This window comes from Ochotona curzoniae, unplaced genomic scaffold, assembly GCF_017591425.1.
Source record: "Ochotona curzoniae isolate NIBS_2020 unplaced genomic scaffold, NIBS_Ocur_1.0 contig_50, whole genome shotgun sequence".
NCBI classification, from domain to species: Eukaryota; Metazoa; Chordata; class Mammalia; order Lagomorpha; family Ochotonidae; genus Ochotona; species Ochotona curzoniae.
In genome coordinates, this window is record NW_024466446.1 from 8,975,300 (window position 1) to 8,997,913 (window position 22,614).

The following is a 22,614-nucleotide window of genomic DNA, read 5'->3' on the forward strand; positions in this document are numbered from 1 at the left end:
TCACCTACACCTATGTTGACTTAAAAATGAACAACTCAGTAAAAATTAAACTAGTACACGCAGAGCAGTGTAGTGCGTTTCCAAGGCACGTGCTTGAGACTCCCCCTCAGTGGTCTATACTGCAGAAATGGGTAGAAAATTCCTTACCTCTCCGTCTGGTCCTAGGGCCGACTCGCCTCCCTCTGCGTTCTCTTCAGCTTTCTGGAAAACAACAATGCCACAAAGACATGGGTAAACCTCACCCACAGGTAGGTGCACGGCAGCCTGGCAGCTCACGGGCACGGAGCTCTAACGCCTGCTGCTTTGAATCCCCTTCCCTGAAGACAAAAGTATGTCTTTCATCAGCAAGTTGCAGAGAGATGTCTAAAGCCAGAGGTGATGCAGGGTTAGCAGACTAGAGATTTGCGAATGGTTGTCTTCGGGGACCCCAGGAGCTTGAAGATGCAGCGGCATTGAGATAAGAGTCAGAATCAGAAACGTTCTGCTGGGGTTTGGCATGCTGCAGACAAATCCTGACATAATTAGCTCAACTTTCCTTACTCCCTGAGTGAGTTTCCCTCAGCAGTGAAGAACAGCATTCGAAAAACGCCCATCAAAAGCACTCCTCGGTCATAAAAATATAGATATAAAAAGTACAAAATTCTGTGGGCTCCAGGTGTGTTTTTTTTTTTAATTTTTCCTTCAACCTAATTGGTTTTCACAACATGCAGTATTGCCACAGTGTGTGTGAGGAGAGATTGGATGCACATCAGGGAATTTCATGAAAAAATTTCATCATCTGCTATTCCTTAAGTGTTTCCGTCATCCTTGCCCAATAATCTCTATGAGTCTCAAAGATGGTCTAAATAAAAAGCTAACATATGCCCAAGAGTCTCAAGTGTCTTCCATCTACAATAGCCTTTCTTTTCTATTACCTTTAAAGAATCTTGGTTTTAGAAGTTATTGTCAGGACAAATATATTATTTCTGTGTGGTACAATGAGAAAGAAAATGAATGAATCGTTTTCTTTATCAAGGCACTTAAAAAAAAAAAAACGAGCTTTTCTTTTGATGTCCCAAGAAAACAACCTGATCATTTCTATGTTAAAATATCTCATAAAAAATGGTCCAGCCTTCTGTCCATATTGAAATAAGGTCATTGCAAAAATGCTTAAGATTGGGCCTGCCGCAATGACTAACTCCTCCCCTTGCAAACGCCAGGATCCCATACAGACACTGGCTCATGTCCTGGCTGCTCCACTTCCCATCAAGCTCCCTGTTAGTGGCTGGGAAAGCAGTGGAGGACAACCCAAAGCCGTGGGACTCTACACCCACATGGGAGACCCGTAAGAAGCTCCTGGCTTCTGGCTTCAGATTCGTTCAGCTCCGGCCGTTGTGGCCACCAGGGGGGCAAACCACACACAGAAGAGCTTTCTCTCTGTCTCTCATTCTCTCTATAAATCTTCCTTTCCAATAAAAATAAATAAACCTCTTTATAAACCTGCTTGAAATGGCTGGAATTTTTATATAATTTTCTTACCAAATGTACACGGGGCAGTACGTACATAGAACAAAGTATAAGGTATTAAGGCGGGGGGGGGGGGAGGGGAAACTAGCTTTTACCAAAGAGTAGAAAATGGAATTTGTACTGATGTCCCAAAAAGTTAATTTTCTCTTGGTGTCCCCCTTAAATGAAAATATTTATGTGCCGGAAAGGATTCAGAGGATTTGAAAAGCATTCAGTCGCACATCCGGGCAAAGACACAGAGTTTCATGGCAGAAAATCTTAGTTCAGCAAAGAAACCCGCCTTGCACCCAGCCACCGAGGGGTTCCATTTTGGGAATACCCAGGCATTAAATTCAGGGAACTGTTTCAATGAAGGCCAAGCAAGTCATGTCATACTCCCATTCTTTCCATACAATAAATAAATAAATAAATAAATAAATAGAAGGAGGAAAGAGGCCACCAATTTGCCAACAAAGAAAATGAAATGAGACAATGAAAAATCCAATGTCAAATTTCTAGCAAGAGGAGCCAGATGGCTTGTTCAGAAACTTAGCACAGCAGAAATGGATAGAATCAAAATGCCTCTAAAGGCCATTCTCCAATAAATACAGTCGATGTCCCGCAGTGTCATCTAAAAACTACCCAAGACTGAAGTCCTCCCGTTACTTATAATTCCCTATTTACACCATTCCAATAGGTAAGAAATCCAGGAGGTAAATTAATAATAGATTGAAGACAGCAGGTTCTGGAAATCAGCTGACTTTGTATCGTAGCTCTGTGAGTCAATTCAGGAAATCTTGGCGGTGTGATCCTGAGCAAATCTCGTCATGTATTGGTTCTGTCCTATGCAATATAGGGCCAGCCGGGAGCAGCACCTATGTTATAGGTGTGCCACGGGATGGGGCTGTTATGGCAACGTGGGCCTATCCAACATCGTGGGAGAGTATTTCAAAGAGTTGGTGGGCACAGCATGGCCAACTCAGTCTGGTGGATAAGACATCTCATGTCCCTCCAATGTCCTGGCTTTGGCTCTTGACTCCAGCCTTTTAAAAAGTTAAAAAGAAATAAATGGAAATAAAAGGTCAGAGTGTCCTGTTGGGAAAACAATGAAACCCATGCAGAGTTGTTTTATTAGTCATAACACACATTTGCCCATGAGCTTTTTGAAATAGCCTTGTATGCTATAAAGGTCAACCTCCATGACACTCCATGGTCCAAGGTCTATGCTTTAATTATTATGAAGACCTGCCACAGCCTTCTCTGAAAGCTGCTTCCTAACGCCACCAAGCCAGGGCTTTCTATTTGCTTTGCTTGCTGGTGTACTCAGTTCACTTACAGAGCGCACTTGAAAGGCACTAAAAACGTGCATTCGCGGAATGAGGGGATGAATAAAAGCATCAGGGACAATGCCTTTCAGTGAACACACCCTGAGTTACAGGTGTGCTTCCCAGTAACGTAAGGAGGTGCCCACGTATCGCCAATATCGCACACACACGCACGCACGGTGTGTCACCAAGCTGGCACTCTAGAACCTCTCTTCCCCAAGTTACTACCTGTAACATCAGCACCCCCCATGGATGCGCTGCTCTGAGTCCAGGCTCCTCTGCTTTCAGTAGAGCATCCTGCTCGTGCAGCCGGACAAGCATGAGCTCATGAACTTGATGCCCTCATTCTCAGGCGGAAGACCTGGATGGAGTTCTGGCTTTAAGTCTGACCTAGCCTCAACCACTGCAGCCATCGGGGAGTGCAAGGGGGTTGAAATTTGTCTTCATCTCTCCCTCTCCTCTGTCTCCCTACCATTCTACCTTTCAAATTTTTTTAAAAAAATTGTAAAAATGTAAAAGAAGAAAAAGGTGGAAGTCACTGTTTAAACGGTGCTGTAGCAAGAACCCCCGTTGCTTCCAGCATGCCTTGGATTGTTTTCAGTGGTGCCAAGCTTTGCCTGCTGCACCTTACGTGTATCCATGCTCAAAGGAAAAGGCAAAGCAACACACACACACACACACACACACACACACACACACGCACTTTCCTCAGCTCAAAACTCTCACCCAAGTGATTGTCCTAGGTATTACTGATTCAGCTAACAGCGGATGGGCTCTGAGCCACCGCTGCAATGTCCCAATGTGCACATGACAGTCCCTGTGGTGTCACTTGCTTCCTGAGCACTTTCTGCATGCAGTGTCTGCATCATGGGATGGCAAACACATGCTAGTCGTGACACCAAGCTGACACCCAAACTTACTGACCTCCTATAATTCAGGAGAACAACACACAACCGAAACAAAGTCCCACTGTTAAACGCAATAATTAGTCCCCATTGGAGAATCCAGTGCTGGCTTCTTTTTCCACTTACAAAAAGTTTGGAGCTAACTAGGTCGAACGTTAAGCTCGTCGCGTAAGGTGACGGGATACCAGTGACGCAGAACTAAAATCAACTCAAGAGTTCAAAGTTACTCAGAATTGAAGACAACTCGGATCTCAATGCCCAAGGCTGATGTCAGCTTGCATCATCCAGGGAGAAAAGTTTGCCAGAACAGAAAAAAACAATGAAAAATGGGGACAGAGAGGGAAGGGCTGGGGTCCCTAAATATTAAAGGCTAGTGTTAAGCTGAACTCAAGAAAATAAGACTTAACTTTGGGACACTTTTGATGATCACCATGTAGGCAAAAATAGTTTTATTTTGTAAAGAAATAGCCTATATTTTAAAGCAGGTGTAGCTGATATGCCAGCAGGACTTGTTATTATGTGGTAAAATAACATTGACCTGCCCTGGCATTTTAAAGGATACACTGTGCTTCACTGGAAACCAAAGCTTCCAGAAACCTCTTGGGATACTTTGTTATTTAAGTGGACCTGGGGTCATTAAGATAGGTAATTAGGCAATAAAAACAAAAAACATCCAGCACATGACTTGGGGTTGTGTCTTCAACACTGGCCAAACTTTTCATTCAAGTAACTGGTTCATCCAGTACAACAGGACTTGGCTCCAAACTTTCGCATGCACCCATCTTGACATTGTTCTGCTCATCAAGGCACTGTGTTCACCTGCCATGAACAATGGACCTTACACTCCAATATATCTCTCTTTGATGTATGAACACCTTGCAGACAAGATGCTAACAGGATCCGGTGCAGAGGTGCAGCACAGTAAGCTTCAGCCTGCTGTACCATCATCCTATACAGGTACTGGTTCAATCCCTAGTGGCTCCACTTGTGAGCCACCTCCCTGTTAATGACTTTGGAAGGCAGTAGATGATGCCCTAAGTCCCTGGGTCCCTGCACTCATATGGGAGACCCTGAAGAAGCTCTAGCCTCCTGGCTTCTGATGGGCCCAGCTTTGGCTATTACAGCCATTTGGGGAATATATATGAGGATGTAAGATGCTCTATGTGTGTCTCCTTAGTTCTGCCTATCAAATTAAAATATTAAAAAAGAAGAAGCTTAACAGATTAAACACTCTTTGAAGAAAACAAGATATAAGGATGGAGAACAACAGACTAACTTGACATAACAGCATGACATAGCATCATGATAAAACATGTACTGGCCAGTACATGATGCCAGGAAGCTTCCCTCATACGCCCACCAAAACGTCATAGTCCTGAGTTCCCTTCTAATAGTGTCTGGAATGGGGAGAGAAAAGAAAAAAAAATAACTTTCCAAAAGAAAATCAATTGGCCATATTGTGGCATAGCAGGAACGGCCGCTGCCTGCAGTTGCCAGCATCCCATATGGACTCCAGTTCTAGCCCTGGCTGCTCCACTTCCCATTCAGCACTCTGTTCATGTGCCTCGGAGAACAGCGGGAGAGGGCCCAGGTGCTTGGAGCCCTGCACCCACGTGGGAAACCGGGGTGAAGTCTGCAGCTTATGGCTTCAGCCTGATTCTTCGCAGCCATTTGGGGAAGTGAATTAGCAGGTAGAAGATATTCTCTCTCTCTCTCTCTCTCTCTCTCTCTCCCTCTCTCATTCTGCCTTTCAAATAAATGCAATGCTTCTTGGGAGAAAATGGAGAAAGAAAATCAACAGGAATAAAAAAGACACCTGACATGTGTTGCCACACAGTGTCTGCCCATTAGTGTCCTGGGTTTCCAAGAGATGTCACAGATAACTAACAAGTGCATAACTCTGCTGGTATACATCCCATTAAAGATGTGCAAGGGGGGAATTAAATATTTATCCTGTGCTTGACGTCAAACAGCTCTGGAGGCTGAACCCTTGCAAGGGTCAGACTTCTAAGCAGTAGCTGGGTGTGCACCGCTGACACGGGGCACCTAACCACACAGCATAAGTAAAAACGCATCCTGAAGGAAATGTGAGAAATAGTGCATGGCCATTAGGAGCCTACTGCAAAGTAGTACACATGCAATTAGAAAATTCTTTTTGTGGGAGCTGGGGACAGGGGGCGGCAAGCAGAGGTCATCAAAAGGAAAAAAAAAATCATAAATCGCTTTGTCTTCTTCCTAAAGGACTTCCTACCCAGTAATATTTTTTTTCCACTCTACAATGACCTTGAGTAGGGGCAAAAAAAAAATGGCATTCATTTAATTTCTTAATATCATAAGCTACAGGAAAAGTTTTATTTTTTAAGAGAAAAATTACATTTTCAAAAGACACAACCGCATTGCCACCATGACAGTTCTAATTTTATGTCCTGGGACTGCCGTGTGTGTGTGTGTGTGCACGCACGTGTTTACTGAGCACTTACTACATGCTATGGAATGCTCCAAATGCTTTGGATAGATTTTCCCACGGAATTCTCACAAGAAATCCGTTGGGTAGAGCCCATCGCTGTCACCACTGCTTCGGCATGTATCCCCCGCTGATGCTGCTGTACACATCACGTGGGTATGCCCTGGGGCTCCAGCTGAAGGCCTTCCCAGCTATGCCTCCAGTTCCAGCTTCCTGCTAAGGGGGTGCTCCTCGAGACAAAAGGTACCGGCTCTCGTGCTTGGGTCCCTGCTGCCTGTGTGGCTGATCTGGATCGGGTTCTAATCTCCTGGCATGAGCCTGGTCCAGCAGGCCTGGCTGTTTAAGGCCTTTGAGGGGAATGAAAGCGTAGACAAGAGATCCTTTTCCGTATCTCTTCTCTCGGTGACTCACTCCCTACCTAGTAATAAAAACGAGAAAGACATTTTCCTTAACAAGTGCATTTCGGCGCAAAAAAAAAAAAATAAAGAAAAAAGAAAATATTTGGAAATCTATGCATAGTTCTTTCATAATCACACAATTTCCCCCAAACTCCTAAAATATCCCTCCTATCCTACCAGGGGAATGATAACAAACAAACGCATGTTTTCTTAAATAACTATGAATGAATAGACTGTACGGTAATATGACAGGGAGAGGGGTCCATTTTGTGACCTTACCAGAATCGATGCTGTTCATACAGACCCTGGAGGCTTCCTGTAGCTTCCTTTCTCTCTCTCTCTCTCTCTCTCTCTCTAAGTCTACATTCACTCTGGAGATATGGGAGACCGGCCACTGCAGGGAATAGAGAGCTCAAGGTCGCTCTAACTGCACGGAATGGCACATTCGTCCTGCAGCGCCGTGGCTACAGAACTCAGCACCTCCAAGTGTTGAAAATTCTACCTCGTCTGTCACCTAAGCAGAGAACATTTCGTTTACTTCTTTTTTTTTTTTCTGCCATTTCAAGGGCGTTGGTGAAAGACTAGGCCAAGAATGAAGAGCTTCCAAGTAATTTATCAATGTATTCTCAGAGAAAGGCCCCTAGTGGTGACAGGAGAAAAGTCAAATTTCACCAAAATAATAGTAATAATAATGATGATACAAAAGCCTCAGAGAAACCCATCCTATGTATTGTTCTCTAGCAACAAAAGTCATCTCTCCTAGGACAATACTAAAAAGGCAACTAGCCCAACAGCAACAACAACAAACTCTAATTACATAATCGGTAAAAGAAACAAACAAATAACAGTTTCCCAGATAAATTAAGAAGTCAACTACATTCATCTTTTTTTTTTAAGATTTATTTATTTGAAAAGCAGTGACTGTAAAAAAAAAAAAAAAGGGGGGAGAAGCAGAGACAGGAAGATGTCTTCCATCAACTGGTTCAGTTCCCATATGGCCACGATGATTCTCTCATGTCATCGCTGAGGCCCAAGGATTTGGGGGGCATCTCCCACTAATTCCTTGCACCTCCCTGCCACACACCCAGTGCTAGCACATCAGAAAGGAGCTGCATAGGAAGCAGACTAGCTGGGATTCGAACTGGCGCCCACAGGGGATACCGGCACCCTGCGCATGGTAGCAGCTTAACCCACAGTGCCACCTAACTATACTCAACTGTAGTAGTCCAGTTCCCCCACTCACTGTGGGACAGTGGACTAGACTACTGCTTACAACCCAGGCATCCCGTTATCACAGCTACAGATCTAATCCTCTCCATTCCTGCTTCCAATATAGCTCCCTGATGATGTATCCAGATAGGCAATGGAGGATGGCCCAAGTTCTTACATTTCCACCATCTGTATGGGAGACCCTGATGGAATCTCTGCACCCTGGCCCAGCCTCAAGCTGCAGCAACCATCTGGGAAGTGAACCAGCAGAAGGAAGCTTTCTATATGTCTTGTCTGTGTCATTCCCTCTTAAGACAAACCATTTTTTTTTTAAGCTTAGTTCTTCAAGTTACTTGCACTTAATTGTCCAAGTAATGATGTTAGTTCACGGGTTTGCTCAAAATAACATTTACTGATTCCTTGGTTTAATGTTCTAAAATGTGGTATTCACTGTAGCAGCAAAATGTTGAAAGGGATGGCCCAGAATTTATACCCTGCTGGATGAAGTAAGTTTTCCTACACCACAGAGATGCTAGAACAGCCAGTTCTCCGTCATTCATTTGCTCTAACGGAGGGGACACACACTACACAAAACCCAAAGTGCCTTTTCATAAAGCACCTGCTTTGCAAAGCTGCCCTTGCCTCGGCTCTTGAACAAAGGTACGGCTGGAAAAGGATGATTCGCTTTGAACCACATCTTGAAGCCGCTGCAGGATAGCTTACAGAAAGGGCCCCAGAAGGACCTAGATTTCTCTGTTGGTGTGAGATGTTTTATTTATTTATTTTTTTCCTTCTTCATCCTTATTCTCCCAACTAGATGACCCAGGGGGAAAAACACAGTTGGTCCTCCTTGGGTCTGCTGAGGGCAGGCAGGTGCAAAGGCTAAGGGCTGCTAGGAGAACGCAGAAGAGGGAGACGGCTGATCAGAAAGGACGTTCTGCGTGGTGACCACCCGAAACATCCATCAGGCACCTGTCACTGTTCTGTGACCTGCTTGCCAGGAAAGCAGGCAAAAGCCCCAAGCCAACTCTTAGTTTTCCTTCACTACAGTTCTCATGGCTTATAATCGCATCTTTGGGCACTTGGGGGGGTTAATGTCTGCCTGTCTCTATTCATTCTCATTCATTCATATTCTCTCTCTCTCTCTCTCTCTCTCTCTCGCTCTCTCTCTCTGAGTCACAGCCTTGGAGCCGCTCTCTCACAGCAGGGGAGCATGCTACCTGGCTTTCTTAGTCAGTGTCCAGTTACTTTCCACAGGGCAACAACTGCACACCCTTTGTTTAGTCCATGCTTAGTTAATATCCGTAGAAGGATACCAATACATCATCCAAGTCATCCATGTGATGACCCAACCTAAAGGCAACAGGGTACAAAGCGGCAAGCAAACCTAAAGATGGTTGGGCAGGCGGTGGTGGCGCCAAGGACAACACCCACAAGTCTGGGTTCTATAACCCGAAACACAGGAATACGGGTGTCACTGCCAACACGCAGTTCCACGCGGGTGTGTGCCACTGCATCCTGGGGATGTACTCTAGGAACTGTGGCCTTAGGTGACTTCAGGCTGACCTGAACCTTGTGGGGAGCACTCAGGTGATGAGAGATGGAGGGTATGGTTTTATAACAAACTATTTCATATGAGTCAGAGGCACGCACACACACACACACACACACACAAAACGCACAACACACAGTAAACACACCTGCAACACGACTGTTTAGGACACTCATCAAGCAACTGATACCATTAGGGGGACTCTTTGTGCGTGAGTTTGGCCAGGGATCCAAGCATCTCACTGATGTCTAGGACGTCATAAAGTGATGGGGATTTTTCACCATCACAGTGACCCCGGCTGCATTTGGAGTCTGGTGTTGACCTTGCACAGGGCCTAACTGCATCTTCCTTTGTATATGATGGTGCCCGCCCCCCCCCCGCACCCCCCCAGCCGGTACTCTGGCAGGCAACTGTTAAGAATGAACCAGAAGCTCAAATCCGGGTCATGAGCTTGTCACCGCGAAAAGCTAGAATAACTTGAATGCTGGATTTTTAACACTAAAACGCTAACCCTGAAAAACCTCTGCAAAAATATCCCCCCCGCCCCGGGTTAGCAAAACCCAGCCCTGCTGATTATTGAGGTCTACATATGTACTCTTGGATAATTTTTATCCATTTGCCTGGGCGCTCTTCACTCACTCCACAAACATCCTTTTAAGTCAGAAATTGGGAGCTGGGATTCTTTTTTTCCCCCCAAGTCTATAATGCCACCATGACAAGAAAATGAGGTATTCCTCACCGGCGAGATGTCGAAAGAATGCACGCCCTGAGTTATCTTGCATTTATCTTCACAAAAAAGTAAGCCATCTTATGCTAAAGAATTCCGGTGCACGGAGGTGCCTTCTCAATCATTTATTCCTCCTCGTTAATTATGAAATAAGTACAGGGATTCAGAAGCCATGAAATTAATTATTTTTTTAAAAAAAAAACACTTTGTTCAATTATTCAGGGCAACGAACAAATGCTGCAATGCTAGCCGCCCTCGATTTGCACAATTCCAACACCTTGCTGTTGATGCTTGTGCCTGACCTTGTCAAGACTTTGTTCACCAAGACAAAAAGACATCACCAGCTTACTTTAGCTTCGCAGAGGACCCATGTCCCAGCCCAGCACTTGGCGCCTTCCTCTTGAATGGAGTCTGAATGCATCTGCAGAGTGGAGATTCCAGATCTTTCTGTTTTGTTTTTTTTTTGTGTGTGTGTGTGTGTGTGTGGTAATTTGGGTCTGTTTTCTACAGGATTGCTTTTGTCCTGCAATTCCCTGCATCTCCTCTCTGCATGCTGACCTCACTGCTCTGCGGGGGAGGGCAGCAGGATGAAATGAATAGTGCTGGCCTAGCCATCTGTCCACATGGGCTGACACGGGTGCCAGAAGTATCCCAGAGCTGTCTTGGCCACCATTTCCCTCTGGCTTCCCTTAGTCTCAATACCATATTTTGCTTCTTCCTTTCATATCCCAATTTCTTCAACTTAGCCGTCCTCGTCCACCAGGGCACTTAACAGTATTACAGATGGAAATAGGGCCTGCAGAGCTGCGGTTTAGGATAGTGAACCCCTGACACCCTTGGCCTCCAGTACAAGCTAATACTCATTTGCGTGCCTGCTACAGAGAAATCATTGGAAACGGTGCACTCGCCTTTAAGCAGTCCTTGCCCCAGTGCCCAGGCCCCAGCCACTACCCTCCGCTGGGTGACACACCTTCTTCCTCCTCCTCCTCTTCTTCTTTTCTTTGGCTGCTTGAGCTTGCTTGTGCTCCCACACCAGGTTGGTCAGATTGGCCACGTACTCGTCGGTCTGCTGTAGGAGGTAAGCCAAGCGTCTGTCCTTCTTTTGGTCAATCAGCTTTCTGTACCCTTCTTCATCTTCAGCCTGGGAAAGGAGGAAGAGCATGGTGAGAGGACCATAGAAGCTTACAGGCAAGGCCCCCTTCCTCCCACAGTCTCAATTTGGATGATGCTCTAGCATGCTGGATAAAATCAGGGATACCCACAGAGTGCCCGCTTACATCCTAGGAGTCTAGGGTTTCCAGCCAAGTCGGGAGGGCACGAAGCCACACTGTCCACGAAGGCCTGCTGCGTCAGCTCTTTGTTCTGTGTTTTTGCAACTGCACCCCCTCTCCCCTTCTACCAGCAAACCCACCCCACCCCCTCCAAAAAAATAGTTAACACTTGAAGATCCACCATCTCAAGCTTATTTTTAACTTTCTATTTTGGAAGTTTTCAACAACACTCAAAAGCAAAGAGTGCGATATAATCTCCCACAGAACCAACACCAAGCAACCAAAAATTAATGTGATGCCCGTTTCGTCACCGTCCTTCTCTGACATTCTCCCCAGAGTGGACTCTTTTTCAAGCAGATTCCAGATACGGCATCCCGTTCCCCATAAGCATTTCTACAAATACTTTTAAAGATGAGGACACAAGATGCCTTCCTGGATCTGGGAACTTTTTTTTTTTTTCCTTCCTTCCTTGGTCTTTATCAACATTGTGGCTGATAGGAAAGGTTCCATCTGGGAGATTTCTGTTCCGGATCCAAGAACAGGCCTAGGTGACGGAGGACACGTCATGCAGCTCCTGAGGTCAAGGGATGCTGAAGGATAAAACAGGTGCGAGAATTCCCACTTCCTTTTCCTGCCTGGGAAGCAGCATGATGAGGTTAAATAGAATAAAGCTCACAAGTGTTCTGGGCCATTTTCAAGAAAGAATTCTTTTTTTTTCATGCATCTCAGGGGGAAAAAAAAAAGACTATCTGGATGCTTTTTATTTTAATCTTCCTTGTTGAAAGGAAGACAGTACAAGATCTTGAAGGGGCAACTCCCACACGGGAAAGCTTAGGCCTTCCTGTGCCCAAGTGAGGGCAACCTCATCATTCAGTCTAGCTTCAGTCTGCTCCATGGATGAATGTCAACCTCCAATGCTATTATAACTCTAATTGGTTTCGGCTATGGTTGATCTCACTTGAAGAAAGAGTAATAAAAAAAAAACACCCTTCAATTTCTCTATTATCTGTATATTCCATCATTTAATTGCCAAAATTAATGATTTGCAAATGCCTAATCATTAGTGTCAAGCCAATCTGTTGCTGAAGTTCTAATACAGATGCCCCTTCAGTTGAATCAGACCAGTTTGACTGCTGACTGCTGAAATGAAACTGGTCTCCCTGGCTAGTTAGAAAGTTCTTGCACAGTCTTCCTCCCTTCCTGAAAACAGAGAAGTAGGCAGAAAGATGGAGCAAACTGGAAAGCCAGCAAGGACAGTGTTGTCACACAGCAAGTTCCAGGCATGCAAGCTAACCACTACATCTCTGCATACTCAAGTGCTACGTCCACGTCAGAAGCTGTGGGTCTCCTATCATTACAGACAACACACACTCTTCTACAACCCCTCGTGTGCTCTGAGGGCAGATTCCAAAAATAAATGGCCAATAAAAGCAAGCACTCAAGGCCAGGGATAGAAACCCATCTCATTCACATATCCATATTCCTCAAAACGAACCATGCAGATGCAACAGCCTTTGACAACAGCACAGCTATCACAAACAAAGCGCCATTTCAGAATTCAGTTTATTAAAAAAAAAAACACTTCTTCCCATGGTTGCAGAATAATTTCACCATTGAGAGAGAGAGAGAGAGAGAGAGAGAGAGAGAGAGAGAGAGAAATACCATTGGCCACTGAGAGATGTCAAACAAGAGACTCTGTTAGATCCAAAGACACAGCTTTGAGACACACATCTGAGAACATATTGACCATTCACTTCAAGGTCACGGCTCTTTGAATCAGGGCCGTGGTTCCAGGTGTGGTTCTCAAGCTCCTGTAAAGCTGAGTACGTGTCTGTCTGTGAGGAGCTGTAGCCTGTATTCTGGCCAGCCTTGGGCATGGAAATCTATTTGCTCATCCAGTGTCCTCTCGGGTTTATCACATGCACTGTTGAAGAAACGGAGACTGCTGCTCCCGCAGCCCCAGGAAGTACAAAGGAACCAACTCCCCAGACTCCTGCCACATCCAGCACCCCCAAACCCCCAGTTCCCACAGCTGTGGGGCCCCCTTACCATCAGTCTCCGCATTCTCTCCTTCTCGATACGCTCTGTCTCCTTCTTCTGTTCCCTTTCCGTGTTGGCGTGCCACGTCGCCACGGCTTTGGACAGCTTCTGGATCTTGCCAGCCACGGAGCGGTGGTATTCCTTAAAGTCTTTCGCATGTTGCAAAATGCTGTTCAGGTATTCCTGCAGGACCCAGAGATGGGCAGGAAAGGACACTTAGCATCTACCTGGTAAGGTGCATTAAAGAAGACCCCTCGTGTGCATTGAACTGTTAGATGCCAGGCTCTCCCTTGGGATAGGACCCCTGGTATGTTACAGCGGCCCAGGGGTGGGCTACACAGCTGGCAGGAATGACCACCCCTTCATGCTGGTTTGACTGCAAGCCTGTGGAGAAAAGGTCTCCTCCGTCCCCGAGGGTGGGGAAAGATCTAAGACCGAGAGAAACCTGCAGAAAGCACAATGATACAACGTAGAGCTAAGCCCTTATTGCTTCTAAAATGAATCCGATGGGAGGCGGCTTTGGGTCCGGTAGTGAAGATGAGTTTGTATCCCATCAGAATTCCTGGGTTCACCTCCCAGCTCGAGCTCCTGATATGTGCTTCCTGCTAATGCAAAAACCCTAGTGGTGGGGGGTGGGGGCAGGGAGTCAAGGGATGGCCATCCATGTGGAAGACCTAGGGTTTGTTTCCTGTTTCCCACCATCAGCCTGGCTGCTCCACTTACTATTTAGCTCTCTGCTTACAAACTGGAAAAGCAATGGAGGATGGCTCAAGTGCATACACCCCTAAACCCATGTGGGAGACCTAGTAGGAGCTCCTGGCTATTGGGGTAGCTCAGGGCTAGTCACTGCGGCTTCATGGGAAGTGAACCAGCACATGGACTCTCCCGCCACTCCTGTGTCTCTCCTTGTAGCTCGGCCTTTCCAAAGAAATAAATCCTTTAAAAAAAAAAAAAAAGCATCGTTCTTCTGCTCTAAACCCCTTAGAAGCATGTTGCAAAACAAGCTTTCCAAACTCAACGTGCCACACTTCATTTGCATTCACTTATTAAGCAAAATATGCAGAGCATGCATCCTGATTTTATACTCAAGTCTAACTTTTTTTTTTTCAAAACTAAGCTTAATTAGGCAGTAAAGTAAGTATACTCAACACAACGTATAGGACAATGACACAAAATCAAGTCCCACATCAACCATTTGCAACAACTGCCCAAATGTGACAGTATCGGAAGGGTGGGAGGTAGGAGTTCCCCCGAAAGGTCCCCCAGGAACCTTCTTGTCTGCCCACGATGTGTGGATGCAATTGGTTGGGAGTGGGCAACGCAGGGGAAACCCCTTACCAGAACATTCCTGTGCTGGTACTGTGAGTTCAACCCCCAAATGGCCAAGAAATGGATTTCTGCTGTTGATAAGCCACGCCACCTCTGATATTTCATGATACCAGGTGAAAAATGATTACAACAATACAATTGGGTCTCAAGAACTTCATACTACGGCTATTCCACTGTGCCACCTGGGGCAGGTCATCCGTTCACGTGCCTTGGGCCAGGCATCGTGGTCTATAATACAACATGATTTGGTCCAATTGTTAAAATTCCAGTTAGGATGCACAAGTCCAACCACAGAGTGCCTGCATTCCACTCCCAGCTGTACTCCCAGTTCCAGATTCCTGCTAAGGCAGCAGCATACAGACAGGTCCCTGCTATCCATATGGGACAAGTGGGATGAGCTGCTGGCCCCTGGCTCTGGTTGTGGCCTGACCCTGGCTCCCTGGCTAGGAGGGTGATCATGAGGGCAGTCAATGAACAATACAAGCCCACTCTTTGCCTTCTCCCAAATAAACTGAACTATTGTGGCTGGACTGCATGGACCACAGGCTCCCTGCTGTCCCGGATGGGCCCTCCAGCTCCCCCAGGAACACGGAATCCCGCCTGCGTACCTGGTGCTTCTGCCGGCGCTTCCTCTCCTGCTCGATCTTCTGCTGTTTTTCTAGTTTCTCGGTCATGCGAGCCTCTCTCAGCGTCTGCCGCTTGCTGCGCTTGTACGCTTTGGAGTTGAGGGCCGTCTCGAGGGTCGTGTCCCTGCGCATGCAGGCCACCACCTCCTGTCGCAGCTGGCAAGAGCACAGTGGTTAGAGACTTTGGCTACTACTGCAAGCTGGATGTCCCTGCACCCTCAGCTCCGCTCATGTCTGTTTTCATGGGGCACCCTGGGTTCCCTACCCAGACCTTTCAGCAAGGGAAGGAGTGAATAAATAAAAGAAATAAAATAAGATAGACTCAAATGTATGCCCCATTTTCAAAGATGGAGTGAGAACACAGATAGGTGCTGTTCAGTACTGTTGGCTAGTAGAGAGAGATAGCAAGTAGCTGTCTCCTGGCTTTTAAATAAATCAACTCCTATTTGATTATTCTGATGATGCTAATGAGCTACCAAGCTATTACAATTTCCATATTTTATTTTAAATGTCAAAGGAACAGTGTCTTTGTGCTTAAAGATTAACTTTGAGGACACCCCACAAGACAAATCAAAGAAATCGTTTCTGATCATGTCGTATGGGTTGCTGCAAGTACTCACACAAGATGCAATTCTCTTTCTCAAAGGATGAGATATTTGGCTTTTGGTTTCCTCCATTACAGATATGCTTTGCAAGATACTTAAATTTTAGATCATGGATTTCTTTCTAGATCATCACAAATCTGGATCTGTTATATGATCCCGGGGACATATTACAAACATCATTCAACCGGGTCTAAATCAATCAGCATCAATTATAATCAAAGTAATGAGGGAGTTTCATAAGTAACAGATTTTTTTTTCACTAATATCAAACAAAAATCAGAGACCAAAAAAAAGAGGGCCAGCAGAGTGAAGCTAATTCGAATGCTTGTTAGTTTGAGCGATTGATTCCTGCTCATTTAGCGACATTTCCCAAACATCTTTTTCATCCACAATATGAAGTCATCCACAAGAGGAATCAAGAACCCGATTGGGAGAACTTTTCTTTTGTAACATGGGAGCCCACATCTCCTCTCATCTGCGATGACCCCCTCTGTTGGGTCGAATGGACACTCGAGTACACAGGACAAAAAGTGGAGTGGCTTTTGTGGTTTTAGTCATATCCTCCAACATACCAGGTCATGCATGTCAATACTTGCCAACTACATGTACTCATCAGTAACTCATTTTGCACACCCTGGGTTTTAATAAAACCAACCCATCTGACTGACCAGGAAAGGCCGCTTCGCTGCTTTTACATGCATGAACAATCCGTGGTGTGGGGAGACCAGCACCCCTGGAGTCCCCAAGACAGAATTCTGCCAAGGGAAGATGAGCTTGACCACATCCTCTCCTAGCCTTCCACTGATTTTAAAATAATTAAAAAAAAAGCGATCATTATATTTGCTCTCAGTGTCCACTAACTGCTCCAGCAGGAACAGACCCTAATAACTGATGAGTCACTCCCTAAGCCTGAGGGGACCAAATGTTCCAAAGTCAGGCTCTGGTGAAGCTGTTGTTTTAAGGAGTTGTGCACGTGATAGCGGTAGAATGGTTCTCCCGTGTTTGGAGTCACAGACTAACGCTACACATCTGTGCTCAGAAACAAGCTCTGATAGGCCACCTTCTCGTTCCTCCTTAAAGTCATACAGGCAGGTGGGAGCTATGTTCACCTGTTTCTGGGGGGCTTTCAGCCATGGTAACACAAGACCATAGCTCCGACTTTGCAAATCAAAGATGTTTCTTACATATGGAAGAGAAATATGGGATAAGAAGCAATGAATGGGTCTCTCCATTCCTTTCAGCTCAGTGTTGTTGGTCTGCAAAGAGAGACTATATTCTGAAGTCTCTACCTTCCTAACAATATTGAACAGACCCAAGCAAGCTCACCCAGATCACACGTTTGGAACAATTACACCTAGATTTCTGACTTCTCAGATACGCTGGGCAATAGGAGTTACCTGACGCTGGAAATTGAGTAGCCGGAGTGCTTTCAGCTCCACAGTAGCTTTGGTTCGTAAATCTGGTGGCAGAGAGCCAGGCAGATTTTCCAGTTCTTGTATCCTGTGAGCTATGCGGGCCTGAAGCCTACACGGAAATAAGAACATGGGAGGGACAGGGTGATGAAAAGAGGCATTACGGTTTGTTCTTAGAGGATCCACAATTAACCTGAGATTGAAACTCACACCATAACATTGTCTGCATACTGCTGGTGCATTTCTGACGCCCGGCCAGATTGTCCGATGGCAAGAAGAGTAGAGCATCCCTTGCGTGTATATGAACAGGTGGCATCCGGTACCTGACACTCTGTCTCTCCATGGACAGCAGGCAGGAAGGCTCAGACTACACCTTGGGGGGGGGGGGTGAGCCCAGGGTTCCTGCTTGCTTTTAAACAAGGAGGGAGGATGAGAGACAGGAAGATGTGTCTGGCTCCCTAACTCCCAGCTCAGCCAGGGCATGGAGCTGAGCCCAAGCCTGAGCCTTTCTTCCTCACTGTGCTCTGCCCCATGCAGGGAAGGCATTGGCCCTTCCTTGCCGCCGCGATGATGACAATGGCTGCCTCCGCAGGCAGGCAGGAGCAGATGTAGATGCTGAGGCCACAGAAATCGGCCAACCCAGAACATTCAGAAAGAGAGCCCAGCCAACCCCACAACCACTTCCTCTCTGAGCAGTGTTCGCTTGAGAACATGCCAGTTTGGCCTTTTCTGACAACCAAGGGGAGTGGGACATCGTGCGTCAGAGCTGTGACTTTCTAGAAAGGGGATGTTGGGGTGGGGGGGGGGGATTCTCATCTAAGACACCACTCAAAAATACAAGAGTAGTTATTCCTCAGGAGGCAGTCCAGGACCAACAACATCTTAACCTCCTCTGATTGTTCTTGAGATACTAGTAGTCTGACACACGAGAACTTCCTGCATCGCCCGTCCATCTGGATCCCAGTCTCAGAAATAATCATATGTCACCTAGGCCACCTTTTCTTACTACCTCCCCCAAAGCCTGGGGCCAAACTGCCATGGAGATAGATTTCAACAAAGAACGCACGGGAATGAAAAAACGGCACTACCTGTAATTCGAATGTTGTGGGAACATCCTTGCTACTTCACGCAACCCAAGTATTAAAATATATATATATTAAAATATTAAAATATATATATGGGTAGTTTCCTTTTTTCGATATTTGCAACAAACAGGATCGATTCTGATTTATGGAATGATTGATTGTAAAGTATTATTTTGCTCATGTTTTAACTGAGCACACCAATGCAAACAACAACCCCTAAATGACTCAACTGCTCGACATATCAAAAACGTGTTAGTTCAAGCAATATCCAACTCACCATTTTACTCCTTGGGTGAGGTATTTCAAACCCTCCCAACCTATTTCCACAGTTCCTTCCATGAACTATATGCATGGAAGTATCTCACTGTTTTAACTTTCACTGCATGAACCAACAGCAGCTTCACTGATCTAATTTCACAGAGTCCTAAATTTCCATATAAAGTGACGGATGACGCTTCTCAATGAGAAAGTTACGATGCAAATTCATTATGGACTTTTCCCAAAGTAGCAAGAGATATAAACTGAAATAACTTTCCTTTTGCAGGATTAAGACCATGCTAACACATCCAGATAGTAAGATAGTTGGTGGGTAGGGCAGTAAGATGATGGCAAACAATTTGGTCACTTGCGCTCCCTAGCTCATAATATACCGCAGATTTGTCTTATTTGAAATATCTCAATGCACAAATTATTTCTTGATATTCAGGTTTAGGCCCTTTCACAAAGTGAGTCAGGTGCCAAATTAGAATAATGGCTCTTTCCTAAATCTCCCTAAGGGCTATGGGACCAGGGCTATAGGATCACAGGACAACCAGAATCAACAACATTGAGATTCAATCACATGAAGGTGTGTGTGTGCGTGTGTGTGTATGGGAGGGGGGAAGCTGGGGAGTAGAAAGGGGTGGATACCAGGCACTAGGCACAGACGGGGTATGATGCCACTGGGACCCTGGAGCAGGTGGACATGAGTCGGAGTCTACTTCTTCCTGAAGCAACTGCTACCGTGTTGTAAGTACAATGACAAGCTCCCTGACACAAAGGAATCTTCTGTGAAACAGAAGGCCAAAGGAACACTGTGTGAGCCCTAGGGGAAAAAAAAAAAGCAGCTTCCACAGTCAAATCAGATGCATTGGATTCAATACATGGCGGGGGGCTGCAGGGTAGGGGGGCCAGGGTGTATAGCAAAGGAATAGGAGGGGCTTCTGTCACAAGGAGAATGATATCTTTGTTGTGGCTGCTGTTAATAGGAATCTTCATCTTAAATAACACTCCTCTCCAGACAATTTCATCTCGCCATCAATGGCATTCAGCAGGTAGCCTGATAAGGAGAGGCAGGAATTCTCTACTTCCCGGAATGACACCGCCTTATAATACTGCCTAACTGCAGGAGACTCATTTAGTGTCCTCACGGGGACAGAAAATTGAAGCAGAATCAGGTCATTCAGGTTTTCTCCATACAGATTGAACGGTAAATCAAGAGGGGTTACTGTTCTGGCAAGCAAAAAAAAAAAAAAAAAGAGTTCCATTAAAGGCAACAGATATTTGTTCAGGTACGGAGGAGAAGTTTATGATTCTTGCAGGAAAGTTATTTGAACAGAAAATGACACTGAGCCGAGTGACACTTTAAAGACAGAGAGATGGAGTGTGTGTGTGTGTGTGTGTGTGTGTGTGTGTGTGTGTCAGAGAGAGAGAGAGAGAGAGAGAGAAGAGAGACTGAGACTACTGACCACTCAGCTGGTAATGTGCTTATTGAGAACGCTTAAGAAAGAATTCTCCAGAATGACAGAAGAGCCAAGGGCAGAACCGGAAGCATGTGTGCGTACACACACACACACACACGCACACGCACACGCACACGCACAGGCAAGCAGTCTGTGTTGGTGCCCTGAGGAAACAAGGATAAAACACTGTTTCCAAACTCAATTTCAACTCGATTCCCAAGAAGGCTCACGGAATGCAGAGACATCCTTCCCCGAGAGGCCCGTCACTAGGATGGGATCTATCCAGGCCCCCTCGGGACAGTATCTGCAGGGTCTTTGATTCAATATCCGCATGCCAATGGGATAAATAAAAAAAAACCCAAAGAAATCCAGCACATATGAAAACGGGGCACTTCCAAAATGCTTGTGGGAGGAGCCAGCACAGTGAGCAGTGGGTAAATCTACCTGTAACGCCAGTGGGGAGTTCCGGCTGCTCCACTTCGGATCTGGCTTCCTGCAAATGTGCTTTGGAAGGCAGCAGAAAATGGTCCAAGTCCTTGGGGGCCCTGCACTCCACTGGGAGACCTACAGGAAGCTCCTGGCTTTGAGCATGGCAGTGAACCAGCAGATGCAAAATCTCTCTATAATGCTTAGGAAATGATCTTTTCCTCCCATTTTCTGTAGAGTTGCTTTTTTTTTTTTTAAGCACCCTCCTACTTTCGACACTACAGAAAGAAGTAAAGATCCAGTTTAACTGAGAGAAGGTGTTTTAACCAAGATGGATTTGAGGCAAAGTATGCACAGTCAGAAGCTTACTTATGTTGCAGATGAATAAAAAATAATCAGTGTGTCAAAATTTTGATTATATGATGAACAAGGAAAAATAGCTGACTGACTCGGACATTTAAAAAAGAACACAAGATTCTGGCAAGTTCTTCTTAATTTTCAAAGACAAGGTAAGTGATGCTACAATGGCCAAAAAGATGACCATCTGTTAACAAATTCCTGACAGATCATGTTTGTTCAAACTAAGCTTATCCAATCATAAAACAGGGTGTTTTTTTGTTTTTGTCTTGTTTTTTTTTTTTTTTTAGATCGTTGCTCAAATCTCCAATGAAACAATAAAAAAACATACTCATCTTTCTGGTTACTGCTGTTGAAGACTAGCAAAGCTATTCTAATACAGAGGGCCGAGAGAGAAATGCTTTCCCGGCTCTTTCATGAATACCTGCAGGACGAGCTATACAACTCCACAGAAAAGAGAGGTCAAGGTTGACCCCACCACGCTGCCAGGACAACAATATACTTTCTCTGCGGATGGCCGTGAGGAAACTGGTGCCACAGCCTTACAGCTTTCCAGACAATCTGATTAATATATATTAATAATATACACATATTATATATATATATATGTTATTTATTTACTTGTTTATTTAAAAGTCACATCTCTCCCACAGAGAAATGAAGAAATACACAGACAAAGATCTTCCATGACCAAATGGCCACAGCAACCAGGGCTGGTCTGGTATAAACATGGAAATCAGGAGCTTCTTCCAAGCTCCCCCAAGTGGACACAGGGGCCCAAGGACTTGGGCCATCTTTCACTGCCTCCCCAAGCGTATGAGCCAGGAGTTGGATTAGAACCGGAGTGCCCAGGTGGGATGCCACAATGCCAGTCCCCAGTTGAATCATTTTAAAAGCATCTCTCTCTCTCTCTCTCTCTCTCTCTCTCTCTCTCACACACACACACACACACATTCATTCACATGAGCTAGTCATGAAAGAATAACGCCATGCAAAATAGTCACTGTCCTACCTTTGGCAATGCATGCGATTTAAAACACAACGACAGGCAGGACTTGTCTTTAAACGGCTACAGGAGTAGATGGAGAACGAGAGGTTTACATCCTGGATTAGTCCCAAGAGCACAACCGAACACTACACAATGCAGGAGACTTGGCAGGAAACTCACACCTCGGGAAAAGGTGCCCCAGTGAGCTCATGACAGCAGACCTACAACTAAAACTCTGCCAAAAGTGATCCCAGAAAAACATCTGAGTCCGCAAAATCATTCAAACACACAGCCCACACAGAGCCTGAGGAAGCCAAGCCGATGGGGGGCATGCCCAGGCATCCTTTAGAAAAATCTCAAAGTATAGAGGGTGCTTTAGGAGAATAGCTTGCATGACTTAACACAAGGACTTGAAGCTTGGAAGCTTTTCCAGGACAGAAAACCAAAGAAGGCTTGCATGTTAGACTAACTACCCCAGGACTCCCTACCCCATTCCCAAATCTTTTGAATCCTTCCTTTTTTTTTTTTTTTTAAGTCAATGGTAGCTTGGAGAAAGAACAGCATGAGGATTTTTGTTTTCTGCCCCCCTTCCCCCATGTGCCAGTAGCTGATTTCTTTACAACACACAGAAATTTGCCATCAGTACTGAAAGACCAACCAATGGGAAGGATGTAGCCTTCCGGACAACA

At 45.5% G+C, this 22,614-nt stretch overlaps 1 protein-coding gene across 1 annotated transcript in view; it reads right to left on the reverse strand.

Annotated features, from left to right (window-relative positions):
• Window positions 1-22,614, reverse strand: part of SMARCA2 (SWI/SNF related, matrix associated, actin dependent regulator of chromatin, subfamily a, member 2) — a 178,061-nt gene that overhangs the window by 120,577 nt on the left and 34,870 nt on the right. The window contains exons 7-11 of the mRNA XM_040988907.1: window positions 17,334-17,460; window positions 15,314-15,487; window positions 13,386-13,559; window positions 11,036-11,206; window positions 148-201 (exon numbers count right to left, since the gene is read on the reverse strand). Of these exons, the coding sequence (XP_040844841.1) occupies window positions 148-201; window positions 11,036-11,206; window positions 13,386-13,559; window positions 15,314-15,487; window positions 17,334-17,460 (700 nt within the window). The remainder of the gene's footprint in view (window positions 1-147; window positions 202-11,035; window positions 11,207-13,385; window positions 13,560-15,313; window positions 15,488-17,333; window positions 17,461-22,614) is intronic.